This window comes from Prionailurus viverrinus, chromosome A3 (assembly GCF_022837055.1).
Source record: "Prionailurus viverrinus isolate Anna chromosome A3, UM_Priviv_1.0, whole genome shotgun sequence".
In the NCBI taxonomy this organism is placed as follows: domain Eukaryota; kingdom Metazoa; phylum Chordata; class Mammalia; order Carnivora; family Felidae; genus Prionailurus; species Prionailurus viverrinus.
Window position 1 is genome coordinate 114,776,991 of NC_062563.1, and position 26,569 is coordinate 114,803,559.

A 26,569-nucleotide genomic window follows, 5' to 3' on the forward strand; every position below is an offset into this window, starting at 1 on the left:
TTTTGACAAATTCCTGTGTTTTAAATTTTTCAAGTAGAAGTAACTGTCCATAAAACAATTTTGTGCTATAATTTAAAACAACAACAAAGAAAAATGTGCAGAAATTCAAGATCAGTTGCTGATTAGCCTCAAACTATTTAAATACTAACTGGCTGGTTTCAGAGAAGTAATAAAGATACCGGGAAAATTAAATCCCAAGAGGAAATATTAATGATTGGGAATTACCCATAATGAAGAACTCCAAACCAAGATACAACAAGTTTCAAGTATCGAAAGGTTTTTACATTAAGGAAAATAACCAAGTATTACCCACCTATAATGAAAAAAAGGTTAAATAAAGTAATTGTATATTTTAAGGAAGAAATTCAAGGCACCTTGATAGGCTTTACAAATAACTTACAATATTACAAATAATGTTCCAAAGGGTTGCCAGATAATCACCTTAACAGACCAAAAAAAAAAAAAAAAGTTCTTTCTAAAGTTTTTCAAAATACAGTTTTTTCAAAATAGTTTATGACAGAAAAATTCTCATACCATTACATAATAAAATCATGAGTAAAATGACTGAACTGTACACTAAAAGGGTGAATTTTGTGATATGTAATTATACCTCAATAAAACTTTTAAATATGGGTTAAAAAACATAAATACATATTTAAAAAAATGTAACATATATATATTAACATAACCGAATGATGTATGGGTACTCTACGTTTCTTCAAGTTACTTCTCTGTATTGTCTAATTTTTCTACTTTAAGCATGCATTAGGTATATAATACACACTACATTTCCTGAGCCCTTGTAGACACACAAAATCTTTTGCAGAGTAATAAACGTGCAAAATAGACCAGATATTATAAGTAAGTTTTAAATGGTTAGTTGGGATTATCTGTTTTTGAAAACTGAAGATTACAGGGATACCTTAGTTTTGATACATCAATACTATAAACAACTTCAAAATTAAATGCAGGAAATTTCTACCCATTTGAAAAACATAATATACAAATGAGACAAAAATGTTAATTCATTAAAATTAAGTGTGTCCCCAAATAAGTATTCTTCCTTCCCAAATAAAAATTCTTCTCTGAATGAATTCAGAACAAAGAAAAATGTTGCCTTTTAAGTAGAAAGGGTTATAAACAATTCGTGGGCAAACTATACTACTAACTACTTTAAGCATCTTGGCTAAGCTTTAATCTGTTCAATTAAATATTAATTCTTCAAGCTAATGAAACTCACAGAGTATATTTTAAAACCAAATATATTGTAACTTGTAGCACAAAATCAGTAGTAGTTTAGTTCATTATATTTACTACCAGGTACAACAGAAATCCTGCTGCCTCTGGGGAAGGGGAGGGCCAGAGAGGGAGACTGAGGTTAGTTATGAAGTTCCACCTCTTCGGCTTCCTCCTGCCACCCCAACTTAAGAGTACTCTTTCTGTATGATTTGCTTCACTTTCTCAGGAGAAAAGTGTCCTTCTATCCTAGAAAGACTGCCTCTTAAAAGTAGGCAGAGAGATTTATATCCCAACTCCAGCACACTACCCCACACAGTACCTGCCCACCTGAAATACTGGATACACGTTTACCAAAAATGTACATTTTACCTGAGTGCGCGTGTGTGTGTGTGTGTGTGTGTGCGCGCGCGCGCGCGCATAAAATTTTTTTTTTCAACATTTATTTATTTTTGGGACAGAGAGAGACAGAGCATGAACAGGGGAGGGGCAGAGAGAGAGGGAGACACAGAATCGAAAACAGGCTCCAGGCTCCGAGCTATCAGCCCAGAGCCTGACGCGGGGCTCGAACTCAGGGACCGCAAGATCGTGACCTGGCTGAAGTCGGACGCTTAACCGACTGTGCCACCCACGCGCCCCTGAATTCAATTTTTAATCCCCAAATTACAAAACCCCAAGACAAAAGTTCTAATTAAAATCAGTGTTCAGGGGCACCTGGGTGGCTTAGTTGGTTGGGCGTCCGACTTCAGCTCAGGTCATGATCCCGTGGTTCATGGGTTCGAGCCCCGCATCAGGCTCTGTGCTGGCAGCTCAGAGCCTGGAGCCTACTTTGGATTCTGTGTCTCCCTCTCTCTCTGCCCCTCCCCCGCTCATGCTGTCTCTCAAAAATGAATGTTTAAAAAAAAAATTTTAAATAATAAAAAAATAAGTAAATAAGTGTTTAAAAGCACATACTCATTTCATCATCTTATATAAATTTTCCACTAACTTCTAAGAAAATCACAGACCTCAAGCACACTTACTTTCTAGTCCTATTGACAAATGTGCTCAAAACTCAAATAACAGGTCAGATGCTTTCCCATCAAGTTCTCACAGGGATTTATAATAACTAAAAACAACCATGAAGCTTTAATTCAGTCTGTTCCAGAGCTCAGGCCACATTCATTTACCTACCCAGAATTTATACATTATTATTACCAAGACAGACTAGACAGAGCTAACCTTCCCAACTAATATATCGTGAATTTTCCATTAATTCCCTTAATAAAATAATTCGTACTAATAAAATTTTACATGAGTTCTTAATGAAAACACACGCCATCAAAGGGACTATGAAGCAAAATACTGTTAAACCACGAACTATGGCATATAACATCGATCCCACATCAGTAACATAAGAAGCCCCTGCAAGTGAAAAATGATAGACCTCCTCAGCATCAGGGCATCTGACCATGGTTAAATAGGCTCCATTTCACATTGCTACTCTCAGAATCTTAAAAGGGAGTAGCTTCTACTGCCTACCACAAGTTGGGTGCTTTGTGGAACCCTTTATTCGGTCCACCTGACTACACTGCAGACATTCCTCTATAGTTCTAGCCGAGTTCAGAGCTACAACTGCAGTGTCTTGGGAGACGAGTGGGTGAAGTGAGATTATACTTTGACTCTCTTACCCCCACGCAGATCAAATACAGCTACAGAAATCAAGACTGTCAGAAAAGCTGAATGGAAAAGAATCCAACACAGCATTTTTACAGAATGTCTCTTTAGCAATCATGCCTCAACTCACTGCTGACTACTGATAAACTATTTTACATAATTGGGTCATCTTGCCTAGCCAGAAGTTTTTTTCACTATCCAACGGTACTGATACAATTTAAGGTGTTAATAAAAAAAAGTGGAAACCAAAATCATTTGGTTCAACTGCTCTAGGAAAAAATATACAACAAGATAAAACTTCAAGTATAATCCGAGGATTTCATTTCATTATTTAGACTTTATTTTTCAGTGCAGCAATTATTTCCAGTTGGCACAGATTGAGACAGAATATAAAAGTACGCTTTACAGACTATAGCATTTCTGAATGAAAACTTTTCTCAAGAATCACAGAGCTCTTTCAGATCTAACAACTGAACATTTATTCTCCACTCTCTTGACCTAATATTTTTTTTCTGCCTCTTTAATTAGAATTAAGAGAATATAAAATTTAGGAAAACACCTAACTTTTATAAATGCCACTAAAAAAAAAAAAACCTCACATACCTATCTCCTTCTAATTTGGGTATATCTGAGCAACTGGAGGAGTCTTCCAGCCATGCCAAAGTTGGTCTCCTGGATTCAACTGCTGAGCTTGGCTCTCCCGACAGAATAAGCTGTTGTACAATTGCTGGATCATAGGCATTAATTTCAAACTTTAAGTGCACCTAAACAAATGAAAAGCCTAAGTTTAAAACTGATTTTTTTCCTCAACTACTAATCTATCACTTCAAAACTGAAACATACCTTCATAAGTTTGGAAACATCCCATATGCAGATCTTTCCTCGTTTTGTTGCAGCAGCTAGAAAATGAGGGCAGCTCCCCGACCCAAAGCAAGATATTCGGTCAGTTCCATCCGTACAAGGAAACTGTGCAGGACTTGTTGCGAGAGTGACTGACAACGGCACATTCTGTGTGTGCTCACCTTTCACAAATGGGCAGTTTGGGGAATGTCTCTCGTGTTCAGACCTTTACACAGATTAAGGAAGAAAAAGTTTACAGAACAACATTTAGCTGTTAAATCTGTAGATTAAAAGAGAACTCCAGGATCTTTCCTTTTTTAAAAAAACAATTAATTAGACTTTATTAAAAAGACTCAAATACCAAATCACTCCATCTGATCAAGATCACTAACATTCTACCACTCACTTTGGTAGCAGTTACTCTTCACTTGAATGGATTACATAGAAGGTCAGTCTCAAATGACACAGAACACTACAGTATAATTTATACTCTATTAACATACTGATAAAATTGTTTAAAGTTCTGATAATTCCTCATAGTTTCCTACAACTGTAAATAAATAACTACTCTGTTTCAGTTTAAAATTCTCCATAAAGGTACAACAGGTAATAATAATGTATTATATATTTGAAATTTGAGAAACAAATATATCTTAAATTAGATCTTAACACATGTACACACAGAATGGCAACTAAGCAGAGGTGATAGATATATTAATTGGCTTGATTGTGGTGGTCTTTTCAGAGTGTACATGTACCAAAACATCAAGTTATACACCTTAAATATATGTAATTTTTACATGTCAAAGATATCTCAATAAAGCAATTTTTAAATTATATATAATTATATGCATACTTATATTTATCAGTGGCCACAATATAAATGATATAGAGTAAAAACTCAACAAATGCCATTCGTAACACAAAAAATCTTTTAGTAAAGATCTGAAAGCAAAAAGATCTACAGAGTATGGATAAAGTGACCTAGATTAAGAACACACGTAGGTGAATAGGTGGCTCAGTCTGTTAAGCACCCGACTCTTGATTTCGGCTCATGATCTCATGATTTCTGGAATCGAGCCCCGCACTGGGCTCTGGGCTGAGAGCACATAGCCTGCTTGGGATTCTCTCTCTTCTTCTCTCTCTGCCCCTCCCTCTGCTCACTCCCTCTCTCAAAAATAAACTTAAAAAACAAACAAACAAAAAAAGATGCGCAAATACATCTTATACATTAACTACAGGACCAGACCAGATAAATAACCTCTAAACAAAATTTATTTTGGGGGGCACCTGAGTGACTCAGTCAGTTGAGCGTGGGTCTTCCACTCAGGTCATGATCTCATGCTACACGAGTTCGAGCCCTGCCTGGGCTCTGTGCTGACATCTCAGAACCTGGAGCCTGCTTCAGATTCTGTGTCTCCCCTCTCCCTGCCCCTCCCTGGCTCGTATGCTGTCTCTTCCCCTTCTCTCAAAAACAAATAAACACTAAAAGAAAAAGCTTAAAAAAATAATTTTCTCAAATATTGAAAGCAGGATCAACTTTTACACTGAAAAAATTACCTCTCCAACTTTGTGACTACTTTGTTTCTTTCTGGTTATTCTTTTTTTACTTTCACTAGCTGTAATTACACAGCATTATTTGAAATGCCAGGATGTTTCTACCAAAAAAAGTCTTTTTCTTTTTTTCATTTCCATGGCAAAGAAATAAATACTATACTTACAAAATATGCTATTCCTTGGGGTGTACATATTTCTTTATACAAGGTACCTACAACTTACCTATATCCATATGTAAATCCTAGATAATCTGTAATACACAGATGTCTTACATAATTGCTTTTACATGGCATCCCCCAAGCATATATTTCAACTGGATTCCCTCCAGCTAAATCCTAATATATTTTTCTCTTTCCTAAGTTTTAACTTTTTAATTAAAATGTTATTTACACAAGTAACACATGATTATAAAGCTAAATATCACTCAATTATAATATCCAATCCCAGTAATCTCTTTTCCCACCTCCAAATGACCACTTTTATGAGTTTAAGTGGTATTATTTCTAAAATATTTTTATACATATAATATAGGGTTTTTTCATTTTAAAGAAAAAGTACTATTATATGAATCATTCTACAACAGATCTTTTGATAAAATAGCATACCTAAAAGTTACTGAAGGTGATTAATAGAGAGCAAACTATTGATTCCTTTTATTTTTACTTGTTGGATAATAGATTTTATGAGTATACCATATTTTGTTTGGCTATTCCATCCTGACAGGTATTTAAGATGACTGCATGTTTACAACTGCAGCTTCCAACCATTTTTATGCCTCTTTGCATACAAGAGGAATTAGTTCTCTGGGGTAAATAAGTACAAGTAGAATTAACAGATAATAGGGTGTGCTCAATTTATTTTTTTAAAACTTCCATCTCCCTCCAAAGTAGTTCTACTGACTCCCACCATCAAAATGTGAGAGTCCCATTCTCCACTTGTAAGTCTTCCTTCTTTTCCCCCTTAAAGATTCAGAAGGTACCTAAGCTCAGCTCCCCAGCTGTGCTCAATCTTATTTCCTCCTACCCATTTAGAACACTGTCCTCAGGCCATCAAAAATACTATCAATTGCTCAAATTTGAAGAATCCTGAATCCTTCCTTGGACAAAGAAGGGGTAGAATCTTTGATTCTGTGACCAAGCTGAAAATCTGAACCAATTCCCCACAATCAAAATATTTTTGAATAAACTTATATTCTATAAAATCATGACATAATTTTTCAGGTGGGTTAAATAACTGAGGATCAGCCTGAGAAACTAAAAGGACACATTAAAATGGTTTCTAGGGGTGCGTGGGTGGCTCAGTTAAGCATCCGACTCTTGATTTCAACTCAGGTCATGATCTCACAGTTCTTGTGTTCAAGCCCCACATCAGGTTTTGTGCTAACAGTATGAAGCCTGCTTGGGATTCTCTCTCTGTCTCTGTCTCTCTCGGTCGGTCTCTCTCTCTCTCTCTCTCTTTCTCTCTCTCCACCCCTCTCCCACTCTTGCAATAAATTAACTAACTAAACAAATAAATAAAATGTTTCTAAGGGTGACTAGGTGGCTCAGTCGGTTAAGCATCCAACTCTAGATTTTGGTTCAGGTCATGATCTCATGGTTTGTGTGCCCCAGCCCCACCTCGGGTTCTGCCCTAAGAGTGTGGACCTGCTTCAGGTTCTCTCTCCCTCTCTCTCTGCGCCTCCCTTGTTCTTGCTCTTGCTCTCAAAATAAATAAATAAACTTTAAAACAAACAAATAAATTTAAAAAAATGGTTTTTAGGGGCACCTTGGTGGCTAAGTCGGTTAAGTGTCTGATTCCTGATTTTGGCTCAGGTCTTGATCTCATGGTTAGTGGGTTCAAGCCCTGCATCAGGCTCTGCGCTGATTGTGCAAAGCCTGCATGGGATTCTTTCTCTCCCCCCCCCTCTCAAAAATGAACATTTTAAAAAATAACAAAATAAAATTGTTTCTATATCTTGGGGTGTCCAGGTGGCTCAGTTAAGCACCCGACTCTTGATTTTAACTCAGATCATGTCATGAGATCGAGCCCTGTGTTTAGTGCAATCTGCTTAAGATTCTCTCTCCCCTGCCCTCTCTGCCCCTGACCCACTCACATTCTCTCTCTCAAATTAAAAAAAAAAAAAAAAAAAAAAAAAAAAAAAAATTTGTTTCTATACATATATAAATGGTTTCTAGGGGAAAAGACTGAGTTCCAAATAGAACTTTAACCTAAACTGGAAACTGCATGTATTTGACTCGCAGTCCACAGATGTTTCATGCAGTATACCCCACTGCAAGCTGGAATCCATGCACACATTCCAATAAACTTTACCTAGTTCACCCCATTCACATCAGCTGATTAACATTCAGACACCTCAAACTAATTTTACTACAAAAGAAATGATGTATCTTAAAACCAAATCAAATCTTGGCTCTGTCACTTATTAGCCATATCCCCTTTGACAAATTTTATTTTCTGTATTTACATTGGGATAATTCCTATCTCACTGAGTGACTATAAGGATTAAGTTGGGACTATTCTCCATTCTCTCCTATAAAATGACGATAATAATATCTACTTCATAGGGCTAATGTGAGAATTAAACAAGTTAAAAATATATAAAGTGCATAGGATGGTATGTGGTAAGTGGCATTATATAAATACTTGTTATTATAATTATTATTTCTATTAATAGGACCTCAGTTATTCATAAAAATTAGGTTTTGATACATGCTCTCTAATGTTTAACCAAGTTCTTCCCTTATTCTTTTTTAAATTTATGTATTTATTTTGAGAGAGACAGTGCGAGCAGGGGAGGGGCAGAGAGAGTCCCAAGCAGGCTCCACACTGTCAGGGCAAAGACCGTGGCAGAACTCAAACCCACAAACTGTGAGATCATGACCTGAGCCAAAACTAAGAGTCAGCTGTTTCACCAACTGAGCCACCCAGGTGCCCCAAATACTTAACCAAGTACTAAAGTTTCATCCACTAGAATTCAAATTACCACAGACTCCCCAAAATTACTTCAAAGTTAAAAACGTAAACCGTAGGGTGCCTGGGTGGCTCAGTCAGTTAAAGCGTCCGACTTTGCTCAGGTCATGATCTCATGGTTGGTGAGCCTGAGCCCCCACATCAGGCTCTCTGCTGTCAGAATAGGGCCCACTTCAGATCCTCTGTCCCCCTCTCTCTCTGGCCCTTCCCCACTCAAGCTCACTCTCTCTCTCTCCCTCTCTCTCTCAAAAATAAATAAACATTAAAAAAAAAACTTTAAAAAAATGTAAATCATAAGGCCATCCTCTATGGATTCCCTACTGATAGGCTGCCCTCAACAGACCAAGATTGAACTGCTGACGTTTATCATGCTGTATCAACTTACTTTGTCAAAGCCTTCTGGTTTCAGAGCCTAATTCTATTCCTTTGGCACTTCTCCCATGTAGATTTTAGGAAGTCAAAGACCTTGGCTACTATACGCCAACTGATGTGACAGAGCATAACACTCTCATTCTCTTAGGACTAAGGCAAAAATACAGATGGCAAAAAGGCAAAAATATTACTGTATCTAGACGAAATAAGGAAAGTTTAAAAGCCTACTTATAGGACTAACTTAGCCTATCACATCCAGAAAAATCAAAACTCACCAAGGTTCATCAGTAGGTTCCCAACAAACGAGACATACGCTACAAGTAAAACACATGGCTCTATCATCTCCAGATGAGGCAGGCTGCAAGTTTATAAAGAAGACAAAAAGCTTAATATTAAAATAACCTTTTAATAAAAACACTTCTTAAAAAGTTCATAATTTTAGGTAAAATACCATACTGAGGAAAAGACAATCTATACACTGGTCCCAAAAAGACAGTGAGTGCCCTAATGCTTAAACATTCGCTTTATTTGAAAAATCGTGTTTCATCAAAAAATGAGCACTAAATCAAACATGGAGGCACACACATACTCAATCTCTGATCTAGCATCTTCTAATTGTATTATTAAAGTATTTGAAATACAGCTAAATATATAAGGAAATAGAGTCTAATGGATTTTATTATTAAAAACTGAATATCATACAACACAAGAAAGCCAAGTAAAAAAGGAAAGCTAACTAGTGAACCTAATTTGTGTCATATTCTTCAAGACACATGAGACAAAATGCCATATATATAAAATGTACCAAAATCTGAACATATACGTCTGAAAACAAACATTAATATTTTTGAGCACTTACTCTACTTAGCACCTACTATGACTACAGATGTAGTAAATTTACTATATAGTTAAAAAATATATATATCTGGTTTCTGAAAGAAAATAGTTATGAAGCATTAACTCAGCTGTTAGTTACTTGTAACAAATATTTTTTCCTTTTTGTACACAATTCAGGATATAGGAGATAGCCAGTCAGTATTATGATCAAATGTCCAAGAATGAAACAACTCACACAAATGCAAAAACAAAAGCACACAGCAAGGTTGCATAAAGTAAGTTTTTGAAAGAGTATTAAAATGTTGATGATTTTACTGAAGACTACAAAAGCATACTGAAAAACATGTTTTCTGAGTCTTTTTCACCTGATGATAAAATCCAGCTTGAGCCATGGGATCTGGTTGTGCCCATCTATAGCCTACATGAGGCCATGAGGTAAATGTCTCCCGTCTGTTAGCTTCACTATACATCAATGATCTAAAAGTAAACATACTTTATGTAATCGAAGGTAGGCATCAAATTATAGTGACGCTCCTATTTAACAATGAAGAAAAATTTTACTAAATTATCAACAAAAACTGGGAATGGACTAATGACCAAGTTCGAATCTGTATTTTAAACTAAAAATGATTACTTTTAGCAATTTCCCTTAAACGGTGTAGGCAAAAAGAAAAGATTGATGGCTACAACTGATAATTCCAGAGATAGATTAAATTAACGAATGTTGCAGAATTACCAAGCAGAGAACAGAAAATCTAGAAACGTAAAGATAGAGAACCATATGCTTTCATCATGTGCCAAGTTTTACATAAATGGATAAAACCACAACCAAAGGAACAGTGGTTTTATCTCAACCTTGTTGAAAAAGTATTTTCTGGTTTAAAAAAAATTTAAGTTGGGGCGCCTGAGTGGCGCAGTCGGTTAAGTGTCCGACTTCAGCCAGGTCACGATCTTGCGGTCTGTGAGTTCGAGCCCCGCGTCAGGCTCTGGGTTGATGGCTCAGAGCCTGGAGTCTGTTTCCGATTCTGTGTCTCCCTCTCTCTCTGCCCCTCCCCTGTTCATGCTCTGTCTCTCTCTGTCCCAAAAATAAATAAACATTGAAAAAAAAAAAAAAATTAAAAAAAATTTAAGTAGAAAGCAGTTTTCCTTCTGTTCTTTCTCCAGAGAATTCCTTTTCCAGGGAAGCTATACCCTTCAGGGAATCATCAAAAAAGGAAATCTTCATATATGTTTTCATATTAAAATATATAGCTTGCTGTGACTAAACCTATAACCTAGGCTATGTTTTTAAGTGAGTTTTCTTTAATTTACTTTTTAAATTAAGCTCTATGCCCAACGGGGGGCTCAAACTCACAACCTCAAAATCAAGAGTCACATGATCTACCAACCAAGCCAGCCAGGCACCCCAACCTAGACTATTTTTTTAAAGAATGATACCCAATTTAGAAAAAGTCTAAATGGCTTCAAGAAAGAAAGAACTGGTAAGCAAAGGTTATTCCTCCAAATACAAAAGTCCAAATGATAAGAGGAAGGGGGAAAAAGAGAGAAAGTGGTATAAAGGTCATCACAGTGAGACCAGAAAAATACTTTTCTCTAAATTCTTCCCTAAATTAGCACATAATTTCTTACAATATTGCCAGGGAATTTAGGTTTAACTCATAGTTGTGTTCTGGTTTAAAAAAAAAACAAAACAAAAACAAAACAGGGGTGCCTGGGTGCCTCAGCTGGTTAAACATTTGGCTCTTGAATTCAGCTTAGGTCATGATCCCAGATGGGATTGAGCCCCACATTGTGTGGAAGCTGATTAAGGTTCTCTCTCCCTCTCTCTCTCTCCTCCTCTACCCCTCTTCACCGCTCGCTGGCTCTCACTCACTTTAAATTAGAAAAGAAAAGGGAAAAAAACAAAGTTGTTGGGTTAGAAAAGCCTTATCATTCACAGGCTATAAATGTCTTCAGGATTTGTGTCAGACAGAAAACTGTCCACTGTCTTTACCAAACAAAAGAACAATAGCATCTAACAGACCCTGACTCAAACCTCCAACAGACCTAAGTTCATGAATGTCCTTATGAGGTTCCTAGATGCATTTTTACTGAAAAAAACAGCACAGACTACATCAAAATTAGTATTTTGAGACATTTAAACACCTCCAGAAACACTGAATATCCTATCCACTGAACGCATTTCCTAAAATAAGACATTTACCACAGCTTGCATGGATTTCTTTAGAAACCTAGCTACTGTTTGCAAAGAAAATAGCTCTGAAGGGCTGTTTTATAATCTCAAGATAGGCACAGCTCTAGGAAAAGAAATACTTATTCCAGGTACATATTTCCACCCCCCTCTCCAGACATAGTCTAAGGAATATTTTAATGACAGCCATACTACCTATTACCTAAAAGCTATTCAGATTATAAATGATAGTTTCTACATTTTACCCAAAAGACACAGATTGCAATACTGCTACAGAATATAAAAATCTTTCCCAAATGTTAACCAAAAGAAGTTATTTATATAATAGAATCACTCAACAAAAAAACAGGCAACTGATTAAGCAAAAGTCTCAAGTTTACCAAGACATAAGCTAATAAATATTGCAAACTAATGTAAGAGCCACACTTAATAGAAGTTAAAGCTAATTTATTCGGTAGTGCCTTTGTTAACATCAGCATGTACTATTTATAAATGTACTTCAGAAAAAAAGCATAGGAAGTTATAATTCACATCCAGTGAAAATGTGAAAATGTAAAATTTTCCCCATACATGGGAAGGCAAAGGTGAACTTATCAAAATTGCTAGATTTAATATTTCCTTATAGCATTTCTAAACTTCAGTACTTTTAGTAAGAACCTGATATATGTTATTTCAAATTTAACATTTAAATGAACATATTACTGACTTTTTAATTAGTATTACACAGAGTAGGACCTCAATGAATCTCTACTGAAGAAAATACTGGCCAAACCAAGATTTTTGTGAACTGCTTAAATCCAGGGGAGGAGGCACAGAAACTGTAATTCAATATCACCCTGATTTTTCAACTCTTCTCATTTTCTAAGTAGGAAATAATATATAGCTCTTCTACATGGATTCTGGCATGGCTTTTCAACTTATGAAAATTTATCTCAAAGGTCACAAAATTTCAACCAGGCAAAATTCTTCTTCTCTACTGAATAATTATATTTTTAAGTGGACTCAAATATTTACTATGTACAGAGCTGGAATTTTCAAAGTACAGTTTTATGGCCTCTTTAAATACCTCCCAGGCACCAAAAGAAATTATTTAATCGCAATTCAAATACTAATTCACTTCAGTATTTTGATATGAGAATCTGAATGGTTTTCAAAATTATTTTGAAATACATTTTCAATCATAATTAAATTTTTGTTATTCTTGGTTAATCAAAACCTAATCGGTTCAATTTCACTGTCACATCTCTTCATAAGCAAGGTTATACCTGTCCACAGAACGGCCTGGCCCCACTCCAAGTTCTGGACGAGCACTAGGTAAGAGGTAAGACAATCTGTCCATCACTGAGGACGCCACAGGTAAGGCAGCAACATTTTGATTTATTTTCTTGAGTTCATTCACAATGGCACTGGCAATGGACTTCAACACATGATGAGGAAGATGAAATGTAACTGTGGCCCACTGAAATAAATTGGGAATGAAAGCAAAGAAAAATGTATTCAACAGTTTAAACCAAAACTATAACTTATACATTACAAAATAAAGAACTATTTTTCAGTTTCAGGTCAGTTTACTCTATTAACTCAACATTTAAAGCAGAAACTTGCAATTATAGAAAAAAATGAAACCTCAATTAGAAAAAGTTTAGAACCTGATGGTAGCACATCTTCTTACGTATGCATCAACAATTGAGGATAACAAAAATCATCTGTTGTTTTTCATATTCCTCCAGCACATTTACAATGTTAAGCACAAACTAGGCACTCAAACATCTCCACTCATAAGAACATACTTGTGTATATACTTGTGAACATACTTGTATATATAATACTTGTGTGTGTGTATATGTATGTGTGTGTGTGTGTGTGTGTATATATATATTTATATACTTGTACAGTGTATCACTACTTGGCATATGAGGATTTACTTCAGTTTAGCAGACTCTTATGTATTTGTTGTCAGTTAATTCAGTGAAGCAACTAAAAGCACAAATGTTGTAGTTACACAGACTTGGATTCCAAGACCATCTTCATCATCAACTATGTGACCCTGATCAAATTAACTTCATTCTCCTGCTTCTGTGATATGGGGAAAAACAAATACCTACTCACATAATGTTCTTAAGAAAATTCAAGTGAGAATTGGTACAATCTTTAATACAGTAAGCATTCAACAAATATTAACTATAATTATTTAACATAACAATTATTTTAAAAGTTAGAAAGCGAAGATGCTCAATATTATCCTTCCAGAGAAATAAGTCTATAAAACCATTTCATTTTTATATCCTATCCTTGCTCACCTATGGTTTCCACTGCGTCTAGTACATTCTAGGCAGCCTACTAAATTATTACTTCTCTAACTAGAAAAACTTGTGGACACAGACACGACTTAAATTGCTAAAAAGAGAGACAGAAAGAAATTGAAAGCCTCTTACTTTGTTTCTAGAACTAACCCATTCATAGGTCCAGAGCCTCTTGCTTGAATCCCCTTGAGAAAGGATACTACAATATTGTCCCACTTCACTGTAAATCATACTTCAAGCCTTCCCCAAAAGCACCTGTAGACGACATTCACTACAGTCACTGTCCATGAGGAAATAGAAAATATTATGATCTTTCAGGCACTACAAAGCAGTGGCACTGAACTAATTTAAAACATCACTGTGGTCCACTAGTAAAAGTGGGGATTTGTGGTGGTCAAGTGATTAATGGAGCTTTTTCCCAAAGTTGTCTCAGTGAGCTCTGTGGATCCCCGTACCTGTGTTGTAGTTATTTGTCCCATTACCAAATGCATAATAGGAAGAGATATAAAACAGACAACTAGAAAAATTTCCACATTGTTTCTCTGGTCCTCTCTAAAAAGTAGTAAAGGAACAAAGGCCAAGCGGAAGCACCTAGAACTTCCATTCTCTAGAAAGCTACTAAACCAGAACAATACCACATTCTTGAGGAAATCTCTGAGATTAATGCCACTATAAGAGACCTGATAGATACAGGGAAAGTCAAACTATCTCACCTTCATTTAACTTCATTTTCATTTATCTCACCTTCATTAATTGGCCTGTTTGGCCAATGCAAAATGTAAATGGATCTGAAAGAAAAACTGTGGATTATAAACTATCAGGTGACTTCAATTGCAGCTGCTGTTCCAGATGACGTTTCTTTACTACAGAAGTCAACAAATCCCTTGATATCTGGTAGGCAGTTACAGTTTTGTGAAATACTCTTTCTTTATACCAATTTTTAAGGACCATCCAAAAGTAAACTGCTTTTATATGGCAGTAACACCCAAGCTTCAGTCTTACCCTGGGACTGTATCTCATGCTCTTTAGCGTATCTAATCTGCAGAAATCTTGATGAACTTAACATCCTGCAGACCACCACACTGGTCTACTACATCATGCTGTAACACACTATAGCATGACGGTGATTGGTCTGCATGAGGAGAAAGTAGCAAGGAACTTACATGCCTTAGTAAGACACACGCAAGCCAGAGAGGATCAATAAAGCCAGAAAAACTCAGAGTCCTATAGCTTCTGTGAAGTTTCTGGAGGTACAGTGGACTGAGCATGTCAGGATAGTCCTTCCAAGGTGAAAGACAAGTTGCTTCAACTTACAGAAGCAAATACTGAAAAAGAGGCACAATGCTTGGTAGGCCTAACTGGATTCTGGACCCAATATTCAGTATATGTGAGTGTGCAACTCTATCAATTTTCAAAGAATACATGAGGCACAGAACAAGAAGCTCTGTAGCAGGTCCTGGCTGAATCACGAGATATTCTGCCATCTGTACCAGTGAGCATATTCAATGACATGAGAAGTGTGTGTGGCAAGTGAAGATCCTGAAAGGCCGATCTGACAAGCTACACTGGAACAACTACCAGCACAAACGTTAGGGTAAAGCCATGCCCTCTTCTGTAAATAACTGTTCTTTTGAGAACAGTTTCTGGCTTCCCAGTCCTGACAGAAATTAATACCAATCCATGAAATATGTGTCTGTGCAATCAGAGCTGCCCAACACAAACTAGATGTTATATGTTATATAGATGTTATACACCAAACCATAATACTGGGCACAAAATACAAGTTTCCTTCATTAGGTGATTTATAAATCAGTCTTGAGAAAGTCCAAAAGGCCAGTTTTGGACAAGGTGAATAAAGCAAGTAACTCAGACTTCTTCAATACCTACTCTTGTTATAATCCCGCCTTCTCATTCAGCATTGATGGCTTCACAGAGAACTACATAGAAGGTAAATGTGGAAGAAAAACTTTGGCTCTGATTTACAGATGGTTCTGCACATCTGTACCACCCTAAAGTGATGGCTACAACATCACAACCTCAATCAGGATAGTAGTGAAGGTAAATCTTCTCAGTGGGCAGGACTTCAACCAGTATATTGGCTGTTCTCTTTATCTGGATTGAGTACTGCCCATAAGTAAAGATCCTCACTGATTAATGGACAGTAGCTAATGGACAGTACTGCCCATAAGTAAAGATCCTCACTGATTAATGGACAGTAAAGATCCTCACTGATTAATGGACAGTAGCTAATGGACAGTAGCAAATGCCTGGATGGTCAGGCATTTGGAAACATCAGGATTGTAGTCAAGGGTAAAGGTCTATGTACAGACCTCTCAAAATAAACACAGAATGTGAAAATATTTATGAAATACACAAATGCTCATCAAAAAACATCTACTCCTGAGGAAATCGACAAATTATACACATTGTATTAGTGTCACTATACGGTTGAGACCTAAACATAACTAAATTTTAGTAGTTACTATCACCTAGGGATACATAAAATATTTTTGGAACTTTGTGTCTCTCATTTCTGGGGACAGGGAGAGGGAATCTTCATTTATAAAAAGTAAAAGCATCGTATTCTTGTTGTATCAGTATTAAAGGTTCAGGTATGTACAGAAAGTGTGTATGGAGATGGTGAACAGTCAAAGGGTACGCTGTGCCAATTATCAAACTACGATCTCTCAGCTCCAAATGGACCCTTTATTTCTCTTCCCTATCATGCTAGGGCTCGGACTCTGCAAACTGCATTTCTTCTTTGCCAGCCGGTTTCCTGTCTGTCAGGTTCTGACACAAGGAACACAGGATGGAAACTGAAAAGCACGATGGGGGGGGGGGGGGGGGGGGTCGGGGGCGGACGACCTCCCCTTGCTATTCCTTGTCACTACTGTCAACGCTGTTTCAGCACAGGACCTGGTGGCAGCAGTTGATTCTTACAGTCTTCAGCATTTTGTTTTGTTTATTCAGCATTCCCAGAACCAGTCTCACAGAGCTCCTCAGAAGCAGTAACACCAGCCAAGCTGCACCTCTCTTCAGAGATCTGTGTCTCAGCTCCACAAGCTCCAATCCCCAAACTCCTGAGGTACCAGCTGGGCAGCAGCTCCTCCTGAGAAGTCTGAGTCCCAGACCCATAGGGCCTATTCTCTAAGCCTGTATGTGCTGACAGCCCTCATTTCTTGTTCCTCCAGACCAAGGTGAGAGCTGCTTCCTGTAGTTACTATCTGTGTGTTTACTCACGGTTTCCATTTCACTTTTTCAATTCCCAAACACAGGTTAAAATCAATTCTTTATGATAAATTCTCTCTGTTGAAATGCCTAGTATGGTTTCTATTTTACTAAATGTCTCATCAATGGAATAAAAGTTAATGTATCACTGTAAATCTATATTAAAAACTCAGTATCAGGAAGGATACAGCTGATCTGACGATTAATAGCAAAGATACTCAAGATACATTCTTAAATTTAAAAAGCAAGATACAGGGGCACCTGGGTGGCTCAGTCGGTTAAGCGTCCGACTTCAACTCAGGTCACAATCTCGCAGTCCGTGAGTTTGAGCCCTGCGTCGGGCTCTGGGCTGATGGCTCAGAGCCTGGAGCCTGCTTCGGATTCTGTGTCTCCCTCTCTCTCTGCCCCTCACCCACTCATGCTCTGCCTCTCTCTGTCTCAAAAATAAATAAACATTAAAAAAAACAATTAAAAAAAAAAAAAAGCAAGATACATTCTACAGTCTGAATGTGTGTTTCCCTCAGCAAAATTCATCTGTTGAAATCCTAACCCCCAAAGGTGGTGGATGGTATCAGTACTGGTAAGGCCTTTGGGAGGTACTTAAGTCATGAGACTAGAGCCCTCATGAATGGGATTAATGCCTTTATAAAAGAGGCTCCAGAAGGATCCCCTGATCTTTCCAGCATGTCAGGACACAGTGAGAAGGAGCCAAGTATGAACCAAGAAGAACTTCATCAGAAGGCAACCATGCTGCCACCTTGATCTTGCACTTCCCTGCCTTCAGAACTGTGGGCAATAAATTTCTGTTGTATATATGCTATCCAGCTAGTGGTATTGTTACGCAGCCCCAACAGATGACAGTACATCACGACATTTTTGTATAGTTACAACTGTACTTGAGAAAAAAGGTATTTATAAGCACAGAAATTATTTTTAGGAAAACGGTTTTTACTTTCTACCTTACATCCTTTGGTACAGAAATTTTATATGTATTGCATTTATAACTTAGACAAAAAAGAAAAATCAGTAAAATATACCCAAGGATTTAATTCAATGCATCATCTGGCACAGACATACGAGTCACATCACCCCAAGATTATTTCGACAAAAACCCAAATGGCCCCCATTTTCAAATACATATTCCATTTCTCACTGAAGCTCATCACCTGACAAGGAGCTCTCTTTAAGCCTCTCAACCAACATAGAGCCACCAAGCACAGAAGCTTTAGGAACAAAATTAAGCAAAACAGTTCCCATAACCTGAAGTTAAACCTCAGTAAAAACAGTTTCAACTTGAGGTGACTTATAAACACATTTTTTCCCTAAAGGAGAGGAAAAATCTAGAACTGGAATAGTTTCAAGGGGAGATGGAGAGTATGGGAAAGAAAGAGAAAGGCAAAAGTATGGAGGTGTGAAATAATCCCAAACAAGGTAATTTTGTTTTAACCTCTTACCTTAGCAACTTTATGGTTTGCTGCAGTCTCATGGGATGTATTTTTTAAACCATCTTTGAGCTGTGTGATGAACAAATCATAACCCTCCGTACTAGAAATATCTACCTTTTCTAAACATGCTGATAAGAGCTGCTGTGCCTAAATTAAACAAAAAAAAAAAAAAAAAAAGATGAACACAGAAAATTAAACACAACAAAAAATGTTACACTCAGATCCTTATTCAAATATTTAATTTGTAATGATTCTAACAAGTACCATACTGCTTTTACTTTTTTAAACAAACTTAATCATATATTGATTTGAAGGGCTGTTAAAAATTAAATGAGATAAAGCAATGTATTCAGTGTAGTATCATAGAATAAAGCTTCAATACATGGGAGCTATTATAAACCACAGCCCGATAAAAAAAAAAAAAAAAAAAAAAACCAACACTGGACAAACTGACACCATGCTCAAAAATGAAAGGTAGGGGCGCCTGAATGAATGGTTCTGTCAGTTAAGCACCAACTTCAGCTCAGGTCATGATCTCAGTTCGTGAGTTTGAGCCCTGCAAAGAGGCTCTGTGCTGTTCATGCCAAGCCCACTTCGGATCCTCTGTCTCCCTCTCTTTCTGCCTGCCTCTGTCTCTCTCTCTCTCTCAAAAATAAACATTTAAAAATAAAATGAAAGATAAAATTTTAAAGAGATAAATGTAAAATCTTTCAATGAGTTTTAAATACTCAAAGTAAGCAAAACCATAAGAGGGGCATTCACTAAGTCATCAGGTAATATAAAAGAGCCCTCTGTATTGTTACCCACATATTCAAAATGAACTATCTTAACAGAAATGTGTGGTCAACATATGGAAAAGAATACATCCACACTGATCTAACGAAACCTAGGACCCCATACTTCAGTGAAGACAGTGACAAACTAATGTGGTACAGTAAAGGATGCCTGGGATGGTGGAAGGTCTACAAACAATATTATGTGAACAACACAGTTGTAATTATTCAGGTAAATAGAGAGAAATCAGCAAGTGGATGTTAAAGGTCAACAAGGGGAAGAAGGTGGTAAAAGTCAGGTAAATACCTAACATTTCAGTCAGTAGAGAATGAAAAATACTGACTTGAGGATCTATTTCATTATAAATATTCCAATATTTTATTGTAATTCTATAGTTCTTTTTAAAACCTGAACAGTTTGATACCATCTTTCATTGTATTATATCCTTTATTAAGATATCAACCTTAAGTCATCATCTAGTATAAATTCCTCAAATTAAAATGAAAAAATGTTCAATGCAACTAATTCTCTGTCCAAAAACTGTATTTATTTATTTTTTAAGTTTGGCACAGAGAGAGAGAGAGAGACCAAGTGGGGAAGAGGCAGAGAGAGAGAGAGACAATCCCAAGCAGGCTCCACACTTTCAACTCAGAGCCCCATGTGGGACTCAAACTCACAAACGGTGAGATCATGAGCCAAGATGAAACCAGGTTGGATGCTTATCCAACTGAGCCACAGTTGGCTTATCCAAGTGCCCCATCTGTCCAAAAATTTTAGACAAGACCCCAGATCCAGATATTCTGATGACAAAAAGAGGACTATTCTCTTTTTAGAATTCAGACTTCCAGCAACATTCTTTCAATATTAACATATAACTGATAACTGTGATATAACACTAAATATGAAATCTAAGTTGATATATATATATATATATATATCGGTATCTTTTTTTAATAGCCTTCCAAAAAGAGAATAAAAACATTCATACTGCACTTTATTTTTACACACTGATACTTTTCATGTCCTAAAAATGGAAAATATGCTATTTTTATAAACTCGTTTTATCAACTAATCATATCAATCCACCAAATGCAAAACACTTCATAATTAACAAATTGGTATGAAGACAAAAATGGTACCCTACTTTATTATGGAACACAGCATTATAATCTTTTATATTCTACTTAAGATGATTTAATCCAGTAACTTTGAAAAATGTACTTTTAAATTACATGAACATCAATGCACACACAAAATAATTTAAATTAAGGTGGACTTACAAATTAAGTAATGAATATGTAACACTACAGAAAAATACATAGAGCTAAAATTTTAAACTGGGATTGTTAAGAGACGTTATACATAACAAAGATAACTCCTTTCTTTTATATTTTTAAAAAAATAAAGAACTACCTCTTCTTTCTCAGTCTTCTCAGCTTGATGTGACCATGTGACTAAATTCTGGCCAAGGAGATGAGCATGAAAAGGATGTATATGAGAGAGGTTATGAAAGAGATCAAGAAGGAATGAAGGAGAGAGGGAAAATGGAAGGGAAGGAGGGGAGAAAAAGTAGAAACAAAGGGAGAGAAGGAGGGAGGGGTCACACCCCTTCCCTGAGTGCTCCCCTGGCCTTTTGCTCTTCCTTTCGCTATGACTGGGAAATACTAATGAGACTGGGAACAGCTGTCTTGGACTCAGGAGATGGAAGCTAACTGTTGAGGGAAGTAAAGTTACCCCTACCCTTAGCCCTGCACTGTTACTGGAAAAAAAAAAAAAAAAGTATTGCTTAAGTCACTGTATTTTGGGATCTCTATCACAATTTAACCTGTACGGTTTACACTTAAATACCACTTCAATAAATGTCAATTAATTACACAGAGGAATTAAACAAACTTGTGATCTAGAAGTCAATTCTTTATTCTATATGTACAAGAAGGGGTACATATATAATGTTGTCAAAAGACAACCTAATTCCATTTAACAAGTAACAGGTCTGAAATTATATTAAGTAGAAAAGTACACTGATACTTATTTCAACTTACCTCTGTAACAGGTAATTCAAGCTGAACCACATCATCCTGCTTTGAAACTGGAGTTTGCAGAGCAGTGTCTAACAACAAGATTCCATTAAGGTCCTTCCTACACCCTACTGCATAATCATCCACAAATATAACTTTATCCACTGCAGATATATACTGACATTTCACCTGTCCACCTGGTTTAGCTGTCAAAAAAACAAAAATTCAACACTTAGGTTTAAAGGCCAATAGTCCATTAAAAATACATGTTTAAATGGAAGCTAAATACAGTATTTAATCCTGGAATGGAAAAAGATTGCTCTAAAGGACATTATTAGAACAACTGATAAACTTGCAATATGTACTATAGCTTAGATAAAAGTATCAATATTAAATTATCAGAACTTGACAACTATGGAGAATATAATTGTTCTTAGAAATAAACAGGGGCTCCTGGCTGGCTCAGTTGGAAGAGCAGGAGACTCATGATCTCAGGGTCATGAGTTCAAGCCCCACGCTGGGTACAGAGATTAATTAAGTAAATAAAACTTAAAAAAAAAAAACAAATAAACCTAGAAATAGTAAAGGGTAAAGGGGCATGATATACGCAACGTATTCTCAACAGAGCAAAAGTATGTATATATGTACGGAAATGACAAGCAAATGTGGTGAAGTATTTAAAATTAAAATTGGTAGAACAGGGTGAAATGTACAGGGAAGTTCTTTGTACTATACTATTTCATAAAGTGTTCAGAACAAAATTTTTAAAAATTCAATATTTGTCATTTTGTGCAAAATTCAATAAGCATAAAGTCAGCATGGATAGTTTCTAGGTAATTACCACAAAAGTTTTTGAGGTCTTTTATAGATGAGATAAAATTATGGAAAACTATATAACCCAGGTTAACAGAACTAGTAAAGCCTTTAGTTCAATCCTCACCGAGAAAACACCATCAACTACCATTGAAGATCAATGTTTTCTGAAGTTTCTGCTGAATCAGTATCAGAAGGGTATTTTAATGGAGAAAGTCAGTAAATAAACGAACCATAAAATTTCTCAGAATAAGTTACAGTGGAATTTCAAGAAGACTTACAAAAGCCAGGACAGATGGGCACGAAGCTTTGAATACAATACTAAATTTTTTTGAACATCAGTTTCTACACTTAAATTCATAGACTTATTAGATTAATATTAAGTGTTTCTGCTACAAATAGAGTTTCTGTAAAAAAGACTTTGAAGAATGATCAATTGTGAAATTTTTATTCCAACAGAGAAGATATTTCCCTGTGGGCAAGTAATCCTGCCAGTGTATCTCATCCTAAACTCCCACCACAACTCTACAGAACATCCCAGAAACTAGCACTGCTACTGCCTAATGATACAAAAGCAGAAAAATGGAAATAAATCAGGGTCCTAGTCCTCAATCTCCAGAACAACTATAAAGCATGTCATGATCAATGAATATTGGGTTGACATTCTTAATCCCAGATTGTTATAGCTCTTTTGGGCTCTAACAGACAGCTTGGAGGCATTACAAAACTGATTAGGAACTAACTCATTACCTACATAAAACAAGACAAAAATTTCTATAGTTCAGTCTCAGAAACAGAGATTTGAAATACATGTTAGCATACAGGATAATAATCTCTGTAATACAATAAAATAGGAATATGTACCTAGCGATTCTGGTATCTAGGTAAAAAGGAAAGAAACACAAATTATAGAAACTCAGAGTAAAATTGGGTAAGAACTTGCAAAGATCATTTCAAATCTCCAAAACTCATTAACAATAATATTTTTTATAAATAAATAAATAATATTTATTTATTTTTGAGAGAGAGAGAGAGAGAGAGAGAGTGTGAGCAGGGGAGATGCAGAAAGAGAGAGGGAGACACAGAATCCGAAACAGGTTCCAGGCTCTGAGCTGTCAGCACAAAGCCCGACACAGGGCTCGAACCCACAAACCACGAGATCATGACCTGAGCCGAAGTCAATGCTTAACCAACTGAGCCACCCAGGCATCCTAACCATATTTTTTAAAACTGTTCTTTTTTTTAAAGCAATTTTAGGTTTCTAGCAAAGGAAGGTACTTACATTTCCCATATGTGCCCTGCCCCCATACATAACTATAAAATTTTGTAAAACAAACTGCAAATTCTGCTTTACTGTTTTAGAGATGTGCACTTAAGTGACAATTCATAAAAATTATAATTTTGTTAAAATTTCTCCAGAGAGGTGGGGCGCCTGGGTGGCGCAGTCGGTTAAGCGTCCGACTTCAGCCAGGTCACAATCTCGCGGTCCGGCGCAGTCGGTTAAGCGTCCGACTTCAGCCAGGTCACAATCTCGCGGTCCGTGAGTTCGAGCCCCGCGTCGGGCTCTGGGCTGATGGCTCGGAGCCTGGGGCTTGTTTCCGATTCTGTGTCTCCCTCTCTCTCTGCCCCTCCCCGTTCATGCTCAGTCTCTCTCTGTCCCAAAAATAAATAAACGTTGAAAAAAAAAATTTAAAAAAAAAAAAAAAATTTCTCCAGAGAGGTATAAAATGTGAGTAAGACTCTATACCAGAGTTTCCAAATGGGCTTCCACACAACCCTAGAGAATACAATAGAATGTCACTGGAGATTCCTCACCAGATCTTGGCTAAAAAAAAGTCAGCACTGTTTTTTGAACTTCTTATATTATCCAATACTAGCACTCAGTCATGCACAGTTACTAAGCAGTCTTGCTGACAATTTCTTCAGGCCAGTATAGCAGCATGGAACAGGACAATGTTCATTCAGATGAGTTCATCGCCAGTTTCTGACCTTAGCTAGGGAAAGCCATACGTAAGCAGTGAAGGCTCTACTGCACAGAGGGAAGAAAGTAGAGGGTATTATCAGCCATACTCCATTGAAGGATCTCCTAGCTTATAGACCTCATCTTAATTACATCTGTAAAGGTCCTATTTCCAAATACAATCACAGTCTAAGGATTCATGTAGACATGAATTTTGAGGGAAGATTACTAAACCCACTAAAGACCCTTTCTCTCAATCTTTTACTCAACCCGAAGACTTTACTTTTGAGAGGAGGAGCTTTGTTAATGTAGTCTGACAGCATGCTCAAGATGAGATTTACTGATCTCCCCCTAGAAAAGTCTTAGATGGGGTGCCCTGGTGGTCAGTCAGTAGAGCATGCAACTCTTGATCTTGGGATTGTGAGCTCAAGTCCCACATCAAGCTGGCTGCCATCAGCATGGAGCCTGCTTCAGATCTCCTGTCCCCCTCTCTCTGCCCCTCCTTGACTTGTGTTCTCTCAAAAATAAACATTTAAAAATTTTTAAAAATAAAATCTTTTATTTACTTTTTTAAATTTCTAATGTTTATTTATTTTTGAAGGAGATAGAGAGCAGGGGAGGAAAGGGGCAGAGAGAGAGGGAGACACAGAATCTGAAATAGGCTCCAGGCTCTGAGCTGTCAGCACAGAGTGCGAAACGGGGCTCGAACTCACGAACAGTGAGATCATGACCTGAGCCAAAGTCGGACACTTAACCGACTGAGCCACCCAGGTGCCCCCCCAAAAATAAAATCTTTTTTTTGTTTAAAAGTCCTAGATTTCTGTGAAAGAAAAATATCTTGCAAAGGACAAAAGAATACTTTGTGGAACTTTTCAACTTCTTACATGTTTGAACAAGTCTTTTATTGAGCAAGCAACAAGACAAAGGACAGAAATTCTCTAGTTTCAGTTAAAAATGAAATCCATGTAAATTTAAGTCTGACCCAAAACTGAGCATTTGTACAACAACAACAAAAATGAGGACAGGTTTCACAACAAGGTAAATTCAACATTTATTTTTGGTTATAACAATTTTAAGCACAGGAAGGTCCATAAAAGAGACGAAGAAACCAAGAAACCTATACCTGAGCTTGACTGTGTCATTCAGTGAGAAAACATGTTTTCAAAGTCCTGTCGAGTATCATGTCTTGAGTTATACTTTTATTCATGTTGCTCCAGTTAATGATTTTACCAGCACTACTATTCAACACTCAATATATTTTAATGTTACCAATAACACTGATAAACTTACAACAATTTGTAAATTGTATCTCCCAAGACTACCTTTAAAAAAATCCCAGGGCACCTGGGTGTCTCAGTGGGTTAAGCATCTAACATCAGCTCAGGTCATGATCCCACGGTTCATGAGTTCGAGCCCCATATCGGGCTCTCTGCTGCTAAGCGCGGAACCCACTTGGGATCCTCTCTCTCTCTCTCTCTCTCTCTCTCTCTCTCTCTCAAAATAAATAAATAAACATTAAAAAAAAAATCCTTAAATCCCATTTTGGCATAAACCATTTATTTCATTTACCCTATGAGTTTAAAATATGTGAAAATAAATTACTCAAATAAATTACTCAAATTGCTTAACTAATGGTTGTTATGTTTTCAAAAAAATTGGCTAGAAAGTCATTGTTGGTTTTTATTTATTTTTTATTTGAGAGAGAAACAGCAGGGAAGAGGGGCAGAGGGAGAGAGAGAGAATCTTAAGCAAGGTACACACTCAACACGGAGCCCAACACTGGGCTCAATGTCAGAATGGTGGGATCATGACCTGGGCCAAAATCAAAAGTTGGATGCTCAAGTGACTGAGCCACATAGGCAACCCCAATTCTGGTTTTTAAAAAGAAGGAAAAAACACTGACACATACCCCATACCACACACTGCATCTTTTTAGAATTCTGTATAGAAGCTACTTGTAAAATGACTTTTAAGCCTAAGTTAAAAAAAAAATTCAGGTAGGAAATTTTAATACAGGAAAAACTCAAATTCCTCCATCTACACCAGAGATCAGTAAACTTCTTGTGAAAAGGGTCAGATTAGTAAATATTTTAGGGTTCACAAGACACAGGGTCTCTCTCACAAATTACTCACCTCTGCCCCTTAGTGCAAAAGCAGCCATAGCCAACATGTAAATAAATGGGTGTAGATGTGTTCCAGTAACACTTTATTTACAAAATTAGGAGACAGCCCAAGAGCTTATAAGGGTTTGCAGACCTCTAAAATTGACTCCAATGCCTTGCATTAGTGCAGATATTCTTTTTGGGCAGGGGAAACTTCACAAAAAAACAAGTTAAAATTCACAGTCAAACACAATAAACTGCTGAAAA

At 36.7% G+C, this 26,569-nt stretch overlaps 1 protein-coding gene across 9 annotated transcripts in view; it reads right to left on the reverse strand.

Annotated features, from left to right (window-relative positions):
* BIRC6 (baculoviral IAP repeat containing 6) overlaps window positions 1-26,569 on the reverse strand; it is a 226,587-nt gene that overhangs the window by 178,500 nt on the left and 21,518 nt on the right. For all 9 annotated transcript variants that reach the window (XR_007150730.1, XM_047851564.1, XM_047851566.1 and 6 more), the window contains exons 2-8: window positions 21,452-21,633; window positions 18,645-18,782; window positions 12,925-13,118; window positions 9,834-9,945; window positions 8,907-8,989; window positions 3,736-3,958; window positions 3,496-3,656 (exon numbers count right to left, since the gene is read on the reverse strand). Coding sequence is in view for 8 of the 9 variants with exons in the window: in XM_047851564.1 (XP_047707520.1) it covers window positions 3,496-3,656; window positions 3,736-3,958; window positions 8,907-8,989; window positions 9,834-9,945; window positions 12,925-13,118; window positions 18,645-18,782; window positions 21,452-21,633 (1,093 nt within the window). In the remaining variant the exon portion in view is untranslated. The remainder of the gene's footprint in view (window positions 1-3,495; window positions 3,657-3,735; window positions 3,959-8,906; window positions 8,990-9,833; window positions 9,946-12,924; window positions 13,119-18,644; window positions 18,783-21,451; window positions 21,634-26,569) is intronic.